The sequence below is a fragment of the Neolamprologus multifasciatus genome, chromosome 18 (genome assembly GCF_963576455.1).
Source record: "Neolamprologus multifasciatus chromosome 18, fNeoMul1.2, whole genome shotgun sequence".
NCBI classification, from domain to species: domain Eukaryota; kingdom Metazoa; phylum Chordata; class Actinopteri; order Cichliformes; family Cichlidae; genus Neolamprologus; species Neolamprologus multifasciatus.
In genome coordinates, this window is record NC_140456.1 from 8,416,187 (window position 1) to 8,438,119 (window position 21,933).

At 40.0% G+C, this 21,933-nt stretch overlaps 1 protein-coding gene across 2 annotated transcripts in view; it reads left to right on the forward strand.

The window, feature by feature from the left end:
- The first annotated feature begins 1,019 nt into the window (after positions 1-1,019).
- Positions 1,020-21,933, forward strand: part of LOC146497287 (contactin-associated protein-like 4) — a 129,242-nt gene continuing 108,328 nt past the window's right edge. The window contains exon 1 of one of the 2 annotated variants that reach the window (XM_085139812.1): positions 1,020-1,283. In XM_085139812.1, the coding sequence (XP_084995938.1) occupies positions 1,199-1,283 (85 nt within the window). In that variant the 5' untranslated portion in view covers positions 1,020-1,198. The remainder of the gene's footprint in view (positions 1,284-21,933) is intronic. The other variant, XM_085139811.1, reaches the window with a different exon arrangement.

A 21,933-nucleotide genomic window follows, 5' to 3' on the forward strand; every position in this document is an offset into this window, starting at 1 on the left:
CAATACAAATCTTCTCATTTCGATTCGAGGTTGGTTATTTCCTGAGAAGTCTGTATGATCAGCCTCCCACTCACTGTCACGCTCACTGCCTGCTATTGTCTTTCACACTGCTGTACATGCTGTACATGTCACACTCAGCCTGGGGTTATACAGTCATGTACTTCCTCTGTTATCTCTTCTGAAACACAGTCCTCAGTGTCCCTGCTGCTCCCATTGTATCTAGTTTGCACTAAATGCATCGTAGGTTATTGCTTGTGGGTATTATTCACTTTCATAAGACACCAAACTGCTACACAACTCTGTATGAATACGTGTTCTTTATATAATTTATTTTAGCTGTTTTGGGCTAACTGGTTCATATACAGCAACATTCAAAAGGGTTTAGCCATATCTCATTTCTTTATATTTTGGATTTAAGGGGCCAGATTTTCTTTAAATCTTTAAAATTGGTGCTGGGCAATAGTTCTCCAGATTTTCTAAATGTCTTCAGAAACCACAGGAGTGTGTTTTTTGTGTGTGTGGATTCAAATTGGACTCAGGATACAGAAGTTCATTGTGTTGATAAAGGATACTTAAACATGCAGACTGGAGAAGCTGACCACCAAAGATCTGATTGGTTAACAATCTGCTCTACCTCCTGAGCCATAGTCAAGAAAAATCACTCTTACAGTGGGCAGCTAAACATAAATGACAATGACTATTTTAGCATGGTGATATTAGCATATAGCTAAAAAAAAAAAAAAAAACACTCTTTAAACATGGTCCCACACGAATTCCTTGCTTATTTTTCATCTTGTAGCTACCCCTGTTAATGTTTTTATTCATTTATTTCTTTTGTAAGTCCATTATTATTCATGGTGTAACAAGAGTAAGCCTAATTTCTCCCTCTGTGGGGGCTAAAGGTTCCGAATAGCCAGGTCTGCATCTGTGACCTGTTTGTTTATAGGCTATGCCTAAAACCTGAGAACAATTATCTTTGACTGAAACATCCAGAAATATTTAAGCTCTGATAAATTGGACGGGACTGCACAACACACTTCAGCCACCTCTCTCCCTCTCTTATTTTCTCTCTGCCCCGTCCTCCTCCTCCTCGCTTGCCTCGCGCTTGAGGAGATCTCTCTTGTAGCTGGAGAGGAGAGGTCGACCGTCTCTCCTCCAGCAGCCGCCGGGCTTCTCTGCAGCCTCCTGCCGCTTCATCATGGATCTTGGGACTAAAAGAGTCGCTTGGATTATCGCTCACGTCGCCCTGCTTCTCTCCATCTCTTACGGGACAACCGGAGAAGGTGAGCCGGCTGTGTGCGTCTTACTTTTCCCGCAGGATATGCGGGGAGTGCGGGCAGCGCAGACCGCACAGAGTAGTGTTTAATTTCTTTTTGGAAAATCAAAGTTTCTTGTCTCAGTACTGTGTGCAAATGTGTTGAGTCTGTTTGGTGAACTTGTTGTGATGATGAGGAAAATGTGGTGCTGCTCTGAGAATTGGCGCGCCTCTGTTGCGCATCACTGTACCGAAGTGGTTCGCTGTAGTAAGAGGGATCAGAGCTCCTCTTGTTTACTGAAACTCTATCAGCATCAATATTACACACATAAAGTGAAGTCGACCTTATTCACAATGCAGATTTTCACCTTTCCGATATTAAATATTTAATCCTCACATTTTATTCATGGTAAAATATTTCCTCTGATGGAGCTTGGCCACGTAAACAGGGACGGTGCTGCTCTGGAGGGGTATCAACATATGTATTTTAATCTAAGCTGAAGACGGCAGTTAATTTGCTTTGTGCATGCTGTAAAATCACATTGTTACTTCATAGTTAATTTGGTGTTAAGTACACCGTGACGATCATCCTGGAACTGAGCCACGTCTGTTCGTACACACACGCACATCTGACAGGAGCCAGGTGTGGGAGAGAGAAAAATGTGGAACGTAGATCGGAGAGACAATTTGATTCCGCAACTTCTTTATCTAACTGAGCAGTTATTTTATAGCTCAGGTCATCTGTAAACGTGGAGGCAGCTCTGAGATCGTCCACATTTCGCCGGAGTTCACGAAAAAAGAGGAAAATGGAGACGAATTGATGTGAATCTTTATGTGTAATAAGACATTGCAATTTTTAACTGAAACACATGTAAAAGTTCTCTCCGTGGTTTTATTCTCCTTTTCCACACCTCCCTGATATGAGACCAGATGCTCTATTTGTTCATTCTTTTCATGTCTTCTTTTTCATTCTCTTCCTTGACTTTTCTTTGCTGAAGAACCAACACCATCGTCTTTGTCCATTTTCAGTATTTCATTCTTGCAGTCTGCATCCTTGTAGCCCTCTCTGTGACACTTTGTGACACATCTTTATGATAATGTGGCACATTACCATAAAAGTGACAAGGGAAGCAATCTGCACCGTTATTTGTGGTTCTGCTGCAGTTTGATGGAAAGATTGTCAGCTGAAAGACAGTAAAGAGAGTGAGTTGCAGACAGATTCTTTCTTTCTTCTGTAGCTGGATGGATGAGGGGGCGCAGGTGATGTCAAGTTATCAGATCCACTATACACTACAGCTTCACCAAAATAGCTTAATTTCCTCAGCTGTTCCACCGTATCATATCCTTTCTGCTCCTTTTCCTCCCGCTGCGCCTCTCTTCTCTTGCTTAAATGCACTCATGTCTCTGCTCATTTCTGTTCTCTCTCTCTCTTTGTCCTCCTGTTTGCGGTCAGCTTCGTCTCTATACAGCAGATTTCCTTTTTTCGTCTTCTCGCTCCACTTCTCTCTATAATGCCATCTCGCTGTGCTCCCCATTACCTGGGTCTTTGCTCTGCAGCTGCATCTGAATAGAACGGCTGCTTGTATCGTGTGACTTCCTTCCTCTTTTGATTTCCCCAACTGCTTATTTTGTCAGCGTCATGGCCACATCACTTTATTTTGCTCACTATTTGTACTCTTTCTCCTGACACACTCCTTTTTTGGGTCATTTCTGAAAACTCATTCCTTGCGCTTTTGTTCCTCCCACTACCATTTCTCTCATGTTGTAAAAAAAAACAGCCTTTTTACAGCATTTCTCTTATCAGTAGATAGAAATATATCAATTTTCTGTTGGTCCAGCTTTAAATTGTTTTGGCCCCACTTTCTCTTTCTCTGCCTGTCTCTCTCGGTTTGTGTCGCACAGCCTGACCCAGCAGCACACTCATCATGCATGGACCATAAACCACAGCAGCGTAATAAGTTAAGACTGCAGGGGTGGAGGGGGGGAGAGAGAACACCAGCTGCAGGTTTTAGACTTAGCCTTATATCTACATCTCCACCAGCCCCGGAGACGGTTCACTGTTCATTATGGCTGAGGTACTAAATGACAACAAAGTAGAAATACATATTTTAACAGCCACAGATGGTGCTCCAATGACTTGTTAGCCGGAGGAGTGGAGCGCTGGGTTTTGCGTGATGAGATTCAAGAAAGTGAGTGTGTGAAACAGCAGGGCCGCAAAGTCACTGCGCATTTAATCACCTTTTGATATTAACAGCGTGACAGAGTTCTGTGTGTTTTGAAAAACCTCGTTTGTGAAAGTACAGCAGTGACGGGCAGGTCGGTGCAGTCTCAGCAGAGACCAAACGTATTATTAAAAGGTTTCATTCAAACCACAAAATCTGTCTCGCATAACAACATCAGGCGCTGAAACTTCTTCATTACTTTTGATTTCGTATGATTCCAAACCAATAAATTGATTCTTGGTACCAAAATTGTTTTTAAAAATATTTTTTATATTTTCGCTATATTGGCTTCTCTTCATTCGCTTGCTGTCAAATCTAGAATTGAATTGAGAATTCTGCTCCTTACATTTAAGGTCTCGAATAATCAGGCCCCATCTTATCTTAAAGAACTCATACTGCCATATCATCCCCACAGAGCACTTCGCTCTCAGACTGCAGGGTTACCTGTGCTTCCCAGGATATTTAAAAGAAGCATGGGAGTCAGTTTTCAGGCCTCTTCTGTGGAACCAGCTCCCAGCTTGGATTTGGAAGATAGGCACCCTCTCTACTTTTAAGATTAGGCTTCAAACTTTCCTTTGTGACAAAGCTTATAGTTATGGCTGGATCAGGTGACCCTGAATCTACCCTAAGTTATGCTGCAATAGACCTAGGCTGCTGGGGGCTCCCCATGGTGCACTGAGCATTTCTCCTTTTCTGACCTCTTTTCACTCACCATGTGTTTATACATCGCTCTGCACTTAATTATGAGTAATTATTAATCTCTGGCTCTCTACCGCAGCATGTCTTTTGTCCTGTCTCCTTCCCCTCACCCCCAGCCGGTCACGGCAGATGGCCGCCGCTCTCTGAGCCCTGTTCTGTCAGAAGTTTCTTCCTGTTAAAAGAGAGTTTTTCCTTCTCACTATCGCCATAGTGAATCAAATCTCAAAGGTAAACAACTGAAACACTATTACTTTTAATCATATCTGGATGAGTCTGTGAGGTACTTAGATAAATTTGAGCTGTAGTCCCTGATTAACTGACACAGTTACTGCAAACAATTTCCACAGCTGTTTCTACAGCTGTCTTTTATTCTGTAATTTGACAGTTCTTCTTTTAGCTTCTTCCTTTAGGACTTGCCACAGCAGATCATCTGCCTCCACCTCACCCGGTCCCTTACATTTTTCTCTGTCACATCAGCCTTCTGCATATTGTTGTGGAAGTTTTCCATTTAAATAAAGCCTGCAGACGAGCGGTGAGCGGTAGCTAACATTCTTTAATCCAAACACACAAAGAACAGAAAACCAAGCTTGTGGAGAGCCTACATGACCGCGGGACAGACGGTCAGCAGAGTCTCACTGAGCCTAGCATGGCTCTCAGTTAAATACCTTCTTCAGGAACAAAAGGCAGTACACAGCTGTTTCACACCTTAAGGTTCACACTCCCTTGCTCCCTCCCAGAGTCCTCGAAGAGACAAAAGACTCTTCCTGTGGAGTGGAGATTTGTTAAAATCCAGTGGCACCAAGGCATTATACAATAAAATAATGTGATTAATACATAAGTAAAAGAAATTCCTATACAATCCCACCCTTTGATTCTTAAATCAAGAATCACATTAATACCAGAATTTCTTTCCTGACATTCTGTTTATCACATCAACATTATTGTACACTTAAAGGAGTTTCACACTGTGTATCCTCACTTCACTGTTCTCCCACCACCCTTTGTTCATCTTTAATCTTCCCCACAATCTAAGCTCTCACATGCAAATGACAACAACAATGATACAGAGGAAAGGTCTTCTCCAGAGTGTCAAAGTACTTTGCATGGCAAAGTGAAGCAGCATTAGGTGGTCATTCTCAGTCACGGTCATGGCTCCTGCTGTCTGTGCCATTTATAGAGTCATAATTCCAACGCTGATCTTCCTTGCGCTCTCACCTTTGGAGCTTGGCACACTCTCTTCATCCCACAGTTTCTGTTCCAACGCGGCTGTAGATTTAAGGCAGAGCACGTCGTACACCTTAGTTGTCTCCTCAACGTCAACATCGAAACTCTTTCATTTTATTTTAAGATTTTGCTGTTCAAAATCTCCTCGTGACAATCCTTTGGAAGCCCAGTGGTGCAGCCCACTGTCGTTTGTCAGCTGTCCTGGAGATGGTCCCTGCTTCTCACTGGTCCTCTTGAAGCCTTTCTCTCCTGGTCATGGTCTACATTTGCACCTCAGTCTCTCCTTCCATATCCCTCATGTCACAGTCTCTGCAATTTAAAAATGAAAACTTCCCCGGAAAACCCTCTTTTGCCCTCTGTCAGCTTAGCACAATTAGACATGCACAATAAAGTTGTGCACTGTCTCTTAAAAGTTCCCAGGGCTTCTCCCCTGGAGTAGTTTCACTCCAGGCCCTGTCGTAAGAAAAAAACATTAGCCAGTGGTGTGTCCTGCTGTAAATCATGTGATTAGATCCCACGATTAACCCTCTGCTGTGGAAAAAGTGATGTAGATGTTAGCGCAGCGCATCTGTATGCACACTTTCTCACAGTGACCTCTGCACTGTAAACAATACAAGGTCATGAATAACACACTGCTGATAAATTCACAAAAACACAGAAAGTGGCAATTAAAAGGTTAAGTCAGCACGGCCCAAAAGCCCATGCAACCTGCTGCTGTCATCCTTCTGTAAAAAGAAACATACATACATCCACCCTTTTGTCACTCTGGGTGGAGGTGCAATCTTGCATACTGGTGTCAAGTCAGTCAAGCTTTTGTCCGTCCAGTCAGTCCCCATTTTTTATTTGCTGACAGTAGAACCTCTTGTGACGCAATAAGTTTCTACTGCCAGCAATGACGTCATTTCAAAAAAGAAAAAAGAATTTAGACTGGATTACCTCGCTGAATCCTTTTTGACAGGGACTTGTTTTCTGATTGTCCCAAATAAGTGGCTTTCTCCTGAGCCCATTTTAATTTTGGAGAAGCTCACTTGCGATTGTTCAACATGTCTTGTAGCGCTTTCGATCCCGATCTTGCAGGCCTGCTTGAAAAAGAGAAAAAATTGGCAAACAAAAAATCTCAGTGCACTGTTAAAAATCAAAAAATATGAAGGCCTCTTTTTAGAAGTTTTCTAAGCATACTCTCTTAGAATGATAGATCAACACAACTAATTGGCAGGTTCAAAGTGGTACCAAAAGAAAATGCATCAGTAAATCCCCAAAACTTTCATCCCCCAGTCACACACCTCACGCAACAGCAATATTCTATTAGATATGATAAGACCTCCCCCACACATCAGAAACAAGAAACTCAATAATCTACTCGTCTCCACTCATCTGACCCTCCTGCATCATTCTGTTCACCCCTGCAATGATTCAATCATCCTTCCCCAAAAATAATACTAGTTCACTAGTCTATGTATCACTTCTTAACCTACTAAGTGAACCGGACAAGATGAAGGTAACAGAAATGCATGCTGAAAATACTATTTGGTCTTCATGAGCTTCATTGCATGTGTGTTTGTGTTAGTAGGATTAATGCATTTTTCTGTTCGTGTAATTTTTGTGTACCTCTCCTCTTTGCGGTGCTCCAGACACTTTTCAATTCTCCACGCAAGGCAGTCGTTTTTTTTCTTCCCAGTTTCCTAAACCCAAATTTTTACCATCTGTTATCTCCAGTGCCAGTGGCTTTTGAGAAACTCACAATACTAAAACAAATGTCATCGTGTTTTTGGAATCGTTCTCTTCAGTTTTGTTTCCATCAATGGCCAGGTGACAATTAATGCTATTTTTGGCACTTGTTTATGTCAAAGCAGTAGACAGCAGGTTTATCAGAGTGGTGAAATTGAAACAAAACAGCAAAATTGTTGTTTATTAGTCACTGTTTGAGTTTCGTCTTTCCTTGCAAATATTTTATTTATAACAAATATCGAGCCAAGCAATAATGTGAGTTTGTTATCAAGAGAGTTTCTCATTCTGTGAGTGAACTTGAACTGCAGTTGGCACAATTGCCCTTGCTCTGTTTTGCAGCCTTGTTTGGGTCAACATACTGTAGTGGCCCATGAATGAACTCCACCTCCTGCAGGTTGGAGTTAGAGTGGCCCTTGAATTTGCTGCAAACTACTGTCAGCTATTTTGACCAAAGTGGCTGAAAAATGCTGTAAAAAAGAGATTCCCAATCCCACAATTATACATGTCCTTGAAGAACATTATCAATAACAGAGTAGGTACTCTGGCACGGACCGCTCTCTTTATCTCTTTGATCTAATTGTACCTTTAGAAAGTTTTCATGTTTCACTTTGTTCAGTTTTATTTTGTGTGTCCTTAAGCACAATGCAGGAAGCATGGCACAGCCCTGAATATATTTCTAGATTAATTAGAGGCTTGTTTAATTAATTTTGATGTTTTATTGGGACATAATAACTTGCCAGTGTTTGAAAAAAAACCCTCAGATTTCTTGGACTATTGCGTTTTGTGGATAACAGTTTTTTTTTTATCAGAGCAAAGCTTTGGTACATGTCAGATATATCCAGTTTGGTTATTTAATTACATGGTGCATCTGTTACTGTTAGCAGCTGTGAACAACACAACTAAACAGTGTTGTACCCATATCCAGAGATTTATTAGCAGCTTGCCAACTGAGGAATGTATACAACTGTGGTAAACTCTGTTATTGATCCGCTGGCCTTGATTTCCCCATGGCTGTTGTGTACTAATAATGAAACACAAAAGCCTGTATTATTCAAAGCTGGGTGTGGTTTAAGCAGATGCAGTACAAGCCATCTGTAATTAGTAAATAAATTCCACCGGATACTGTTCAGTGTCTAATGTCCAGTCAACCAAAAGCAGTTATTATAAGGATCAGGTTCAAAATTCAGGCAAACTACTTAAGTAGTTTATTTTCTGATGGGATAAAATCTAAAAAAAGTTGGTTTTCAAACATCTGGTAAACATATTTCAATTTAAGCACGGATATTTAACCTTAACAAGGAGCTTGGTGGTTCTGTGTGATGTTCTTCCTGGGTACTCTGGTTTCCATCTACCCCAAAGACATGGCCGGCGTTGGATTAATTGGTTATTCTAAATTAGCTGTAGCGTGAATGTGTCTCTGACACTGTTTGACTGCATAGCACTGTAACAGAACTATAATGTAGAAACATGAAATTTGTGATATTTAACTTACCTGGAAAGTGATGTGTAAGACTAAGGGGGCTGAAGGGTGTTTTCCCTTTAGACATCTATACAACGTGACTTTTTGTCTTATACGTAATGAAGTGGCTTGTTACCTAAATCTAACAAACAGCCAAATATCTGTGAAGGTTCACAGTCATCCAGGTCATCGTAGACAAAGGAGCTTGCAAAGAAAAGCGTCTGGAATTCTTTAAGTTGCTTGAAGATGTTTCACCTCTCATTCGAGAAGCTTCTTCAGTTCTAAGGTCAAATGGTGGAGAGTCCCAGATTTAAACCTAGTGGGAGTATCCCCCCGCAGAGGGACAAAAGGACCCCCTGATGATCCTCTAATCGCCTGAGCCAAGGTGTGAAACTCCCCACCATTTGACCTTAGAACTGAAGAAACTTCTCGGATGAGAGGTGAAACGTCTTCAAGCAACTTAAAGAAGTCCAGACGCGTTTCTTTGCAAGCTCCTTTGAAAACAGCGAAATGGAAGAACTATAACCCAGTTCAATAAACATGACTCGTTATATGAAAGTTTTGATCAGTTGGCAAACTGCTTTGAGTCTACTACAACAGCTAATAAATATCCATTACAAAAGCATAATTTTAGAGTCAGAGACATTTCTACACGAACACACTCATAACAACCTTTTATCATCTAGTGCTGTGCGCTGAACAGGTTGCAGACCCAAATGGAGAGTTTGAGAAGCCAGGTGTGAACTCACATAATAGCGTTAATGCTGCAGCTTCAAAAACACATAATATAAATTAAAGGGATCACTAGGTGGAGAAACAGGTGGGGAACACAACTGGAAATTATAAACATGATGAGGCGAGGAAGTAAATGACATGAGTCACAGGAAGCACTGGTCAGCACAGTAAAGCTGGAAGACACAACTGAACAGGAAACACGAGCTAACATAGAGGAGAACAGGAAGACTAGATAGGGGAACATGGAAAGACAATGGGACAAAGATGAGACGGGGATGCAAAGGAACACATAAGGACGCAAATCAGGATTAATGAGAGAGGGGAGGCAAAACTCTCAATACCAAGCACAAGACCATCAAAATTAATCAGGAAATTACTAAACACAGAATCAAAGACAGGCGAAAACTAGACAAGGCATGGGAACACAAGGGAAGAATGGCAGGTCAAAGAAGGAATACGAAACAACCTTAACTGATTAAAAAGAACACAGATGAGAAAACAAGAACAAAGAACAAGACACTGAGGAATAACGCCTAACTCGGCACAAAGGATTACAACACAAAAACACAAACGGAGCTAGACCAGACATGGGAACAAAAGGAATTCAAGGAACACAAAATAAACTAAAACCCAGAAGTAAATTAGATGTGAAACAAACCTTTAGACTATCAATAAACAGAGAAACTAAGGCTACGTTCACACTGCAGGTCTTAATGCTCAATTCCGATTTTTTGATCAAATCCGATTTTTTTTTTGTCTGCTCGTTCACACTACAAATAAAATACGACAGCAAACGCGCTCTAGTGTGAACGCTCAAAGCGGCCCGCATGCGCAAAAGCAGACGTCACACACAACGCGCTCTGTTTAGACCCAGAGCAAACAGTATTGTTTGACTAATGGCCCTTAATATAAAGACTTCAGACTTTACGTTTCCCAATTTTTGCTTTAAGTTATTTTGTTATTTACATAATAATGTAAATAACCTAATAATGATCCTTATTGCTGATTTAGAGGAGCGGTGCTTCAAAGGATGGTTGCAGATTTCTGTCAAAATCTGCAAATTATACAGTACAAATAAAATGTTCACGTTCCTCCAATGCTGTCTTTCCAACAGTTTCACTGGATGGCCAGGAAGCGTTCGTGATGTCTTCTCCAGCGCTGATAATTAGCGTCTGTCTTGTGTCAGTGACGTAAAAGACAAATTTAATGCGACACGGCCGTTCAAACAGCAGTCGCTTTCTAAAACATCGGATATGTATCGGATTCAGTACCACATACAAAAGGGACCCAGATCGGATTTGAAAATATCGGATTTGTGCCGTTCACACTGTCATACCATGATCGGATATGGGTCGCATAGGGTCAAAAAAATCAGATTTGGTGCGCTTTCGCCTGCAGTGTGAACGTAGCCTTAGAAATGCAAAACTTAAAACTCAAAACACCCAGGTATTGTAACACTTTTGCATGTTTCCATTCTGAAAAAGAGATCAATTTATCTGTTGCACTTCCTGGAAATTCTTCTTTATCCAAACTATGACTGAAATAAAGCAACCAAGATATTCAGATGTTAATTCTTGCTTTGGCTCATTTCAGAAATTATACAACTATAGACCACATAAAGTTTACCTTCCACAGAACGGCAACCAAACTAAACATCTTGAGTAAGGTCGCTGGTGTGACCTTTAAAGACAGTTTCAATCTGCTATTTCCTGTGATGACCATGGTGTAGTCCATCTGGTTGATGAGTGTTTCAGTGAGTAGGTGCATATAATAATTTATGCATGTTTCTCTTCTCGGGGTAGGTTTAAATTAATTATATTGGCCCGAGGTGTTTTAAGCAAACATGAGGTTAAGGTTTATGTAAGCACATTAATATGAAGATGTAGCTGCCTGAAGTGAAGGAGACACTTCTGACCTTCTGCTAAATGCGCTAATGTTTCTCCTAGGATAAGAGGACACTCCCTGCCTTTGCTTCCTCGAGCTGAGGCTTAAGATTACGGTGTATTCACGGTCTAAATGCTTGCTAAATGGCTGCTTAAGTGCAGAATTAGTTAGAAAGCAGAGGATATAATAAACCTTAAAATTCCTCAATATGTATTTATACAACCGGATTAGAGGGTGAATATGTAGATACGAGCTGGGCTGTTTGGAATATTATACAACAGACTCAAACTCGTACAAAATGATTGAATGAGCAAGGTGAACAAATGAAAGAAAGCAAACAGTTTTCCAAGAAGGAAGAGAACAGCTAAAAATATAAGTAATGATTTTAAAGGCTATCTAAATCTACTGTCAAAGTTGATTCCCTGTAAATGGATTAAGAGCCACAACCAGAGGCGAAAAAAACAGCCCATGGCTTTCTCAGTCCAGTAGCCCAAGTTGTCCTTCAGCCTTTTATTCCCTAGAGATTCCCCACTATTGTTCATCATTCATCTAATAATTGTCCATGACTTCACTCCACAAGTCATTCGTTTCAGTGCCACGGGCAAGGTCTGGCTGAATCTGTTTATCACGGTAAATTGAAAGGCAATATCGTATTTACTGAGGGTTTCTGATGTTTTGTTCTTTCTTCACTATAGCTACCATCTTTCAGTTTATGCATATTTTTTTTTAAAAATAGTGTGATTATTGATAATAAACTAAATCTTAATATGTGCTTATTTACTGAGTGTTAGATAATTTATCTGGTACTATATCTTAGACTTGCTGCAGATTGGTCATTTGTAATTCAATTCAATTTTATTTACACAGCGCCAAATCACAACAACAGTCACCTCAAGGCGCTTTATATCATAAGGTAGACCCCACAATAACACAAACAGAGAAAATCCCAACAATCATATGACCCCCTATGAGCAAGCACTTTGGCAACAGTGGGAAAGAAAAACTCCTTTTTTACAGGAAGAAACCTCCGGCAGAACCAGGCTCAGGGACCCCGACCGTTGGGGTGAGAGAAGGATGGCAGGACAAAAGACATGTGGGGTAAATGTGTCACGTTTGGTCACATTGTATTAAATAAGGCTTGAAAATGGTGACTGAGGACATAACATTGTAGAAACTTTCGAAAAATGAGTTGGATGAAACAAAGTATCTACTCAGGCCAAAAAAAAAAAAAAAAAAAAGAAGGGTGCATTTCCGTGCTAAATTAATTTCTTTATAAATAGGGAACTAAAATGTAACTAACTCCAAAACATTCAACATGATACTTTTGTTAAAACACTTGAATTAAAAGGTCTTCATTTTAGTCACATTCTGGCTGTTGGATTCTACACACCACTGTGGTGGTGTGTATTAATTTGCTGTGGTGGTGTGTAGAGGCAAAATAATGAAAGTCGGGTCACTGTCCAAATACTCATGGACAAGTTGGTCCCATTTGACTGTGGGTCTTATCATTTTAGGCAGTGTAACATTATGAATGGAAACATATTGTAGCTTGTAGTCACAGCTGGGAGTTGTAAACATAATTGCACTCTTCCTCATCTCTGGACTTTCAGCTCTGGATCATGTAGGTGGTGTGGGAACAGTGGGAAGAAATATGGAGTCAGCTTTCGATCAATAGATGGGTCAGCTATGATAACACACACCCTATTATTTATTAACGTGACACTATCTTTCTTAGCCGCCTCTGAAATAGTTTTTTCTTATCTAGTCAGTCATTAATCATATTACTCATCATCCACACATGAAAGACTGATGATTGCTCTCACTTTCCCAGCTATCATCTTCAGGTATGTTCCCAGTCTTGTGCTTGCCTTCTACTTCTCAGTCTCATCAGTCTTTCTTGAGGTATTTATCTCCCCGCAGAGCTGATTTAGAGCCACTGGAGTGTGCGCTATAATCATAGCCTAATGACAGATAATCTCAAGAACACTAAATGACTTTAATCCTAGCCTAATGACAGATAATACCACCACACTCCTACTTTACGTGTGTGTGTGTGCGCGCGCTCATTTGCATTTTTCCTTGGCATTTAAGTGATGGTGACTCACTGGTTTCTCTGTGTCCTCAAGGAGAGAAGTTTTCAACCTGAAGCTGTTATTAGCTGTCAGTTTACTTTCTGCCTGCTGAGAGAAGGAAAGGTGTCCTCTCCTGTCGTAGCTTCAAAGTCAGTTTGAAAAGCTATTTGGGAGTCAGACGTTTTGTCGTGAAGCAGACTCCTGGGAAAGTGGAGGTAATGTTCATTCATATTCAATCTTTATTTTTATTTTTTTACCACCTGCTGCCATTCTGTGCATTGATCATGCTAAACTGAGGTAGACACCAAAAAAGAGTCTATTATGCTTTAGCTATCTTGGCACTAGTGTTGTTGCTAATTACATCAAATTAAAGACAGCATGGTGTGGTAATTTTTGCAGATAAGTACTCAGATATTGAATGCTGATTGGTAGATTAAATTAATGAAAGACTTTCAAAAAAAAAAGGGGGTAATTTAGGCTGTGGAGGCTCTAGGGGAATATTAGGGAGTTGTAAATGTAAAAGTATGCCGTATCTCTTTTAGTATTAATACGATAATGAAATTGCAGAGGATGGTGTAGACTCAGCAGCATATTTCAGGTGTGTCACAGTCTTGTCTCAAGGGAATTTACTGCTTCTCAATGAGCTGCTTGTTTGCACAGAGAAGAACATAAACATATGAATATTGAAAAAAGTGGCTGAGAATTGTCATGGATTCTTAATGGTCATTTATGGAAATTTGTGCAATATAGAGTCATGAATGGGGTATGATGGAGTCAAGGTTACAGAGGAAGCGAGAAACCACCAGCCATGAATCTGGATTTAATATCATAAGAACCAGTAAGTGAGGACCTGACAGAGGATTAAAGTGCAGTCATTTGACATTAGGACATGGTGGATGGGTTTATTTTTTATTCCAAGGCCACCCATAAGAAGAAACCTGGCTCCCAAAAACAATGAAACCATTTATCTTGTGAGGTAATCATCATCCCAGAGAACTTGTTGTCACTTTAATAGTCTTCTGGAAGTGCTACTTCTACTGAGGTCTGTCCTTCTGCCACGGCGGTGCAGACATTTTCCCTTCATTCTTTCGCTTTGGTTTTCGCTGTCAGGTAACTTTTCATAAAGTTCTGAAAATGTTTGCATACGTTTAAAAAAACATCTATTTATGCATGTAAAAACACAGAGACCTAAATGCAAGCATGACCAACAGTATAACCAACGTGCGTTGGTGATGCTTAGAGCAACAACAATACAACCATACTATTAAATAATAGTTTACATCTACAGTTATTTCCAAAATCTTGTGCCACTCTTCATTTTTTTTTACATTTTGCTCCCAAGGAGCCAGACTTTCTCGTCATTTTATTAAGTGGTCTTATGGAATACTTCTCCCACATTATCCGGGAATTTTTTTTTGTGCTTTTACACTAATATTTATTTTTATTTTTTATTGTTTTCAGAGGATTTGTTTTTCTTGTTAAGCCACTTAACACTGACCTATGAAACATTCAAGAATCAGAAAGGCCAGGGATGAAGCAGAGAACCACTGTATACACAAAACAGACATCTTGGCAAAGAACCAGTTTTAAATATCTTTAGGAACATTGTTACCAGGGGTCTGTTGCAAGAGCACAATATTTGTATTTTTGCACAAAAAAGGTGATTCCCAAAGAGCTTTTGCATATGTCAGCACTGTGTGCAGTGTGTCCTTGAAACATTTGGGGAAACTGGACAAGATGAGAACAAAAGAAGAAGTAGCCGGCCTACAAAACTACCTACAGCAGCTGAACCCAGCTCAGGTCCTGTGCCAGCAAAGACCGGACACAGGACCTTAGATGTACGTGGTGCTTCAGTCGATCCATCTACTATTTGCCAAAGCCTCAATAAAAATGGTCTCGGTGGAAGGTTCGCTATTAAAAAGCCAAGGAATGGAAACAGTGTGAAAAGGCTTTTAAGGCCAAATGTGACTCAGTGTGAATTAATTATTGTTATATTCCTAGAAATTAATACTTACAACTTATGAAAACTATAAATGTCCTTATGGACCCAATAATAAGAATGCATAAAATAAATTTGTCTAGTGTACTAGAGTAACAACATATACAGAAGCTTCTCTAGACATTTCAAAGTATTGTTCTATGATTAGTTATTGTCATCATTTATGTCAACCCTCCGCTACTAGCAAGCTAGAAAATGAACAACTACTCTGTGACAGTTGTGTCATTGCCTTTACCCTTACTTGAGCCCAGTAAAAAAATGATGATGAAAAACTGGCTCAACATCGAGTCGCAGAAGGAGACAGGTGGTGTCACTGAGCTCTGGAGACACAGACCGCTATGAGAATTTTTAATGTCACATTTTCATATGTCTTTCCCTTTGCAGAACAGGTTTCACCTTGAATTCCAGCGTGTTGGTCCGTTAAAATGGTACTTATGACTTCTGCATTATTCTCCACTTTTGCAAGGCTAATTAGCGAATGTGTGTTCAGCGTCATTACATATAGTAACTTCATGCCTCGCGCTCCTAATTCGCCCTCGTTCCAAAAATAGATGCTGATCACAGCTTAATGCTGCCACTGCTGTGTATTTTTTATGAAGTCAGTACTGCATGACCACAGCTCTGCAGCCTGCTCCTCTGATATTCTGCAGCGACTGCTGATGAGAAGAAGCACGGCCAGTCAGTTTGTATTAGAGAGGAGGACGGAGCTGAGTCAGTGGCCATTAAAGACAGAAGGGTGAGGCTGAATTTCAACACAATAAGACAGCGGTAAATTAGAACTAAGCACTTTGAGGTGAAACAGAAGAGGACAAAATGAAGAGATGGGCAGTGAGAAAGAGGGGGAATGAGAAGTGGGGAGAGCTTTATAAAGTGTGGAAGGATAAACTTTAGGGGTCAGAGTCTGCAGGCTGTCTGGATGGAGTATTCCCTCTGTGTTTCTCACAACTGCAGTGACATTTTCCTCTGCCTTTCCCATTTTATCCCTCACTGATTTTGCTGTATGTGTGTATGTGTCACCATCTGCTTTCTGGATGCACCCCCTCACTTCAATAAGATGAGCTGACTTGACTTCAGGAGTCGAAGGAGGAGGACAATGACAGGGAGGATAGCAGCAGTTATGACAGAAACTAAGGAAGGAGGGTCAAGATATGTAGAAAAGGGGAGAAGAGCAAGGAAAAAGAAAAAAAATAAGTATAACATCAGGTGGGAAGTAGGAGGGTCAAGAGAGGTGAAGTAAAGAACACGGAGGTGAAAAAGAAGACATTGGTAGAATGAGAGGATAGCTTTGCTCAGACCTTAGTACATTCCTGTCTCTCTGTAGTCATATTGTCAAATGTCTCTATAATTTAATCCCCTGCTGGCTTTTAGTAGAGTGTGCCTGGGTTTTCATGTTCAGCTCTGTTTTTGCAGACCCCTGCAACTTTGTGTGTGTTTGCCAAGACTGCACTGGTATAAATATTAATGCCTGGACATAAAAAAGTAGATCCAGCCATATAAGTTATCTGAAGACTGAACCGCTTTCAGACTGAGAATATTACTGTTTCTCTCTGTATCTTCTTTCTAATGAGGTCACCAAAGAATACTGCATTTCAAGTAAAGACCAGGTTGTGCTGCAGTAGAAGGTAGTTAATGGTTTCTCCCTTCACCGCCTCTTCGGGATCTAGTTAGTTTCACATTCTGGGCTAGTCTACTCAAAGTATTATAATACCCCCAAGCTTAGCGTTAGCAACCTATTCAACACATGTCAAGTAATACTTTTGGGGTGACCACCTTCAAGTGCTTCTGGACAGCTTACCTGATCTTAATAAATATAACTTTAATAGAATATAATATTTATAATACAATTTATTTCTAAATATAACCAACAGAAGAGGTGAATGATGGATGAATCCAGAGTTTCTGCAAGTGTATTACAAACCCTAGGACCACCAGGCTGCTAATGAGGGTTGTTTTCCATTAACACAGCCTTGTGAAGTAGGTCTGTAGACAACCTGAGATTTTTTTAGCTGGCAAAAGTCCATCTAGTACTTGTCACAGCTAACTGCCAGATGCAGACGATTTGTTTCTGCATCTGCCTCAGTGTGTGGAGTATACTTTACCTGTTAACCATCTGAGCCCAAATTAAAATAGCACTATATAAGAACCAGTCCATTTACCATTTACACTATTTAATAGGTAGACAGATCTATTATTTGGAAAAAATGAAATCACTTTTTTACGTAAGACATTGTGCCATTTTAATTTAAGGAGGAGAAGTCATATCCATCTCGGTTTTGGTTGAGCAGCTGCTGCAGATACTTGAGCTGGTAAAGACATGGCATGTATATGTTGTTAAGCAACTATTATACAAAACATAATAAAATATACAAATGGTAAGATTTATATTTTGTATATTTTATATCACATGAGAAATATTTCACGTAGAGGTACTAACATAATTGTATTATTCTCCACTTATTACGTTGACATGATTGGAATCTATTATCTTGCTGCAGTAATACAGTAAAAGTCGTAGTAGAAGTAGCGCGTTGTAACATTTTGAAATACTGAAATGCCCCAAATTTGCAGCATGTTAAGCCAATTTTAAAAGTAGCTTGGCCACATCGACGTCAGATATCAGCTTGGCTTCCTCGTGACTTACAAAACTGCCTATACGCTGCCTACGATTAAGCCAGACTCACTGACAGATGTTTTTTGACTATAGCCATAACATTCACAAATGTGATAGTCACACAAGAGAAAACAGTGGTTAGAGCCTGTGACATTAACAAAATTACTGTGAACAATGAAATTTCAATGAACTTGCAGTCTTGTTGCCTTTGAAATGTTTGCTTTGAAGATGGAGAATATGTCTGCTGTTGTGGTCAAAGTAACATTGGTGCATTAAGACAGCAATAAGGCTGCTAACACTTTGCATTTAAATAGGGTCAAGTTGGCTGTTAAATTGTGATAATAACTGTGGTAAATTGTCAGAAATCACTTTTTTTTTTGCTTTCAAAATACACAGATGTACCCACTAAAATAGAAACTCACATTAACTACTTACATTCAGAGTCCAGCCAGAACCTCACTTGCTTTTATATAGGAATATAACTACACTACAACTAGTTGGCAACCAGCTGAGTCAAGTCCCTTGCTGCAAAGAAGCACATCACAGATGAGTTGTACTCATTTGTGCAGACTGATTACAATGTGTTGGCAATCTGTCTGCATTTATAATTTAAATGGGAATTCTTTTCAAACCTTCGCCAATCTGTGTAAGACTGACTGCAGTTTGTTCAAGTCAGGCCATGATTGTTTGGAGGTTGCCTATTCAGTGCAATTACCATGTGACCACCAATTTTTACTGTTTGTGAAGAGTTTTCAGTCTTATTTTTACTCTAACGTGACAAAGCCATAAGTGAGCAATAAGTGATTAGACGTCATTATTTAGAGTGGACAACCATTGTGTCACTAAACCTAACAGCTACATTTTGTGCCTCAGTATTTCTGCAGGATTTTATGGTTTCCTGAAAAGAATTAGAACTTTTATACAAGCAGATTTTTGGACCGACAGTGGAGTCTGTTATTTCTCTCAGTCTTCAGGGAGTTGAGAGTAGCTGCAGGAAGTTTTCAAGTCTTGATCGCTCATATTGCAGCTGTGTGATAAATTTCATTCAGACATACCAGGAAACAAAAAATTCTGTTTCGGTGAAACGCATTATCAACACAAAGATAAAACACTTCAAGCTGGAGTGAAAGATTAAATCTAAGGCAGGCACAGAACAAATGTGCGTAGTACTGCTCTTGAGTGATGCCATCTACAGCCCTCTGCTCCGTAATTACAATCATCATCACCTGGATGAGCATTTTTCTGAGGAGGAACTCGAGTGCTTATTTGGTGTCAAATGGGTGGTTTAACATTTTATGTGTGTGCTTCTCTGAGTTTTTGATTTTTCAGCTTGCTATAGATTCAAAAAGCAATCGTGGTCTCTCAGTTATTTATTATTTCTGAGCAGTGGTGAACTTGAGTCTGTCTGCCTTTGGATCCTCTGCTGCACACACTTACATTGTCCTATAAAGTCTGAAAGCTCTGCTGCACTGGTCACAACTTTGGACCAAATCTCTTCCCTAGTCAAAGAAATCAAAGTATTCTCTTTTTCCCCAAGCTGTTGAAAAAGCTGAGTGCTCGAGAGGCAGAGGACATTTGAGAACATCAAATTATCTGCAAAGAAGTTTTTTTGAAGAGCACTTGCTGTTCTAACGACTCCCCGGGGGGGATGGCTGTAAAGTAAAACAGAAGAGATGCTGTGACTGCAGCTCTTTCTGTGTTTTAGTTGAGGTATGAAGAGGTATGAAGAGGCAGAGAAAACATAGCTGTTGTGCACCTTATATAAAACTCTGACATTAGCAATAAGTAGAACATTGTCTGAGGTCATTTTTTTTCCTTTTTTGTGTTGCACTGGCCGCTGGAGTTTTGGTCACGAAGAGATAAGAGTCTTGTTCTGACTAGTGGCAAAGTGTGCACAGAAAGGCAGGGTGGCTGTGTAGTAAATATCAAGTTTCTCAGCTTGGAGAATGCATTCTTTGCCCTGTTTGCTTTTTGATTAGATCACTTTTTCCCCACCTGAGGATTCTTCCTCTTGCTGTCAGGATCAGATATGTGTGTGTGTGTGTGTGTGTGTGTGTGTGTGTGTGTGTGTGTGTGTGAGAGAGAGAGAGAAAAAGCAAGCCTTTATTTGGGCTGATGAGAAGAGTGCAAAACAAAACATTAACAGTGGCAAGGGCTAAACTGGAAATACTAAAAATGACTATGACGACTATGAACACGATTTTGCGCAGGAGCATTGTGATGGCCAAACCTGGGGCCACACTCAGTAACTCTTCATTTCTTCATTTGAACATATTGAAAACTAAAGTGTGTTACTAAATGTATTGATTGGTTTGGATACATTTTTTCTATTTGTAAGCACGCACAATGTATTCATACCACTTCATTACTTTGATTTTTTACTAACCTTTTTCTTTTTAGTTCTTACCTGCCATCATCCTTGGGAGTTGCTGGACAAATGATGGTAGCCAGGGTTTGAAACCATTAAATGCAAAGAGGGATAATTGGACCACACCACCACTTCCTACTGAAGGGGAGAATGTGTGTTTTCTTTAATTTAAAAACAAAGTATTTGTATTTAATTAAATTGAGTTCAGGGTTTAATGGGTTTTGATGTTCTTCTTTAGTGTTTAGTTTATTAACAAACTAGATTGTGTTGCATTATTCTGTGATTTATGATTGTGTTTTGTTTAGTTACCCCTTGTGTGTCACAATGGTCTGATCAACCATTATATAAACCCTTGTATGTCATTTCATGGAGGTCAGTTATGTTTGTGCGGGCAGTCATTTGGTTTGTTAAGTTTGCAGTTCTTTGCCTGAGTTCAGTTTTGTTTCTTTGACCTCTTTTATGAGCTCAACATTTACTACTTTTGTAAATATAATTTTTGGGGGTTAAATATTAGAAGACAAGAACAGACTCACACAAGTGGACATGGGGGGACTCACAAAAATCCTAAATGATAATAGCAACATCAGAACTTAACATATTTTCAATATAATATAGGAAAACAAAAATACAAAATGCTGGATCACAGACCCAGCCCCTGACTGTGCTGCAGTGGTAAAAATAATGCACGTAACCATGTAGTGCGACTTTACAAACATTTGTGGAAAAAAACAGGTCATTCTAAAGAATTTACTGAATTCAAGCAAAGTAATGTAATAGGATAAAACTCTAAGTGATATTCCTCTCCAACAAACCACAATTTTTGTTATTACACTGTCACTTAAAATGTTTATTTTATATCACTTTTTTAAAAATGTGATGATCTAAGATGCATCGGAGTTCAGTAAAATGAAGATTAGAAAGATTTTTATTCGTGCTTAAATTTAAATAAAAAATAATAATAAAGTGCAGAAATTTGTCTTTGGTTGAAGTTTATAGGTTTAGGTTTATATAAACTAGAAGTTTATATTAAAAATGTGCATGTACATGCTACCTCAGGGCAACCGCAATCTCGTTCTTTCGGTCACTACCCACAGCTCGTGGCCATAGGTGAGGGAAGGGACGTAGATCGACCGGTAAATTGAGAGCTTCGCTTTTACACTCAGCTCTCTCTTCACCACGACGGACCGGTGCAGCATCCGCATCACTGCGGCCGCAGCACCAATCCCTCTGTCGATCTCCGGCTGCCTTCTCCCATCACTCGCGAACAAGACCCTGAGACTTGAACTCCTCCACTTGGGGCAGGAACTCATCTCCGACCCGGAGTGGGGATCATTTCTTGGGGCAATAATGCTAAAGCAGTGCTTCTAAACTCAGGTCCTTGAGACCATTTGTTTTAGACTTTTAGGTGCTTCCCTGCAAAAGGACACTTATTCAAATAATCATCTTGTTATCAAGAAGCTGGGATATTTACTACCCAGTTGATCTTTTGAATCAGGTGCATTTGAGCGGGGATCAGGATCTTCAGGACAACCTCTGTGTTTGGGGGTGGCTGTTGTGTAGGAGGTAGAGCAGGTCACCTACTAATTGCAATTGTGGTAGTTCAAGTCCTGGCTGCTCCAGTCTGTATGCCACTTATCCTAGGGGCAAGATACTAATTGCACTGGAGTGTGAATGTTA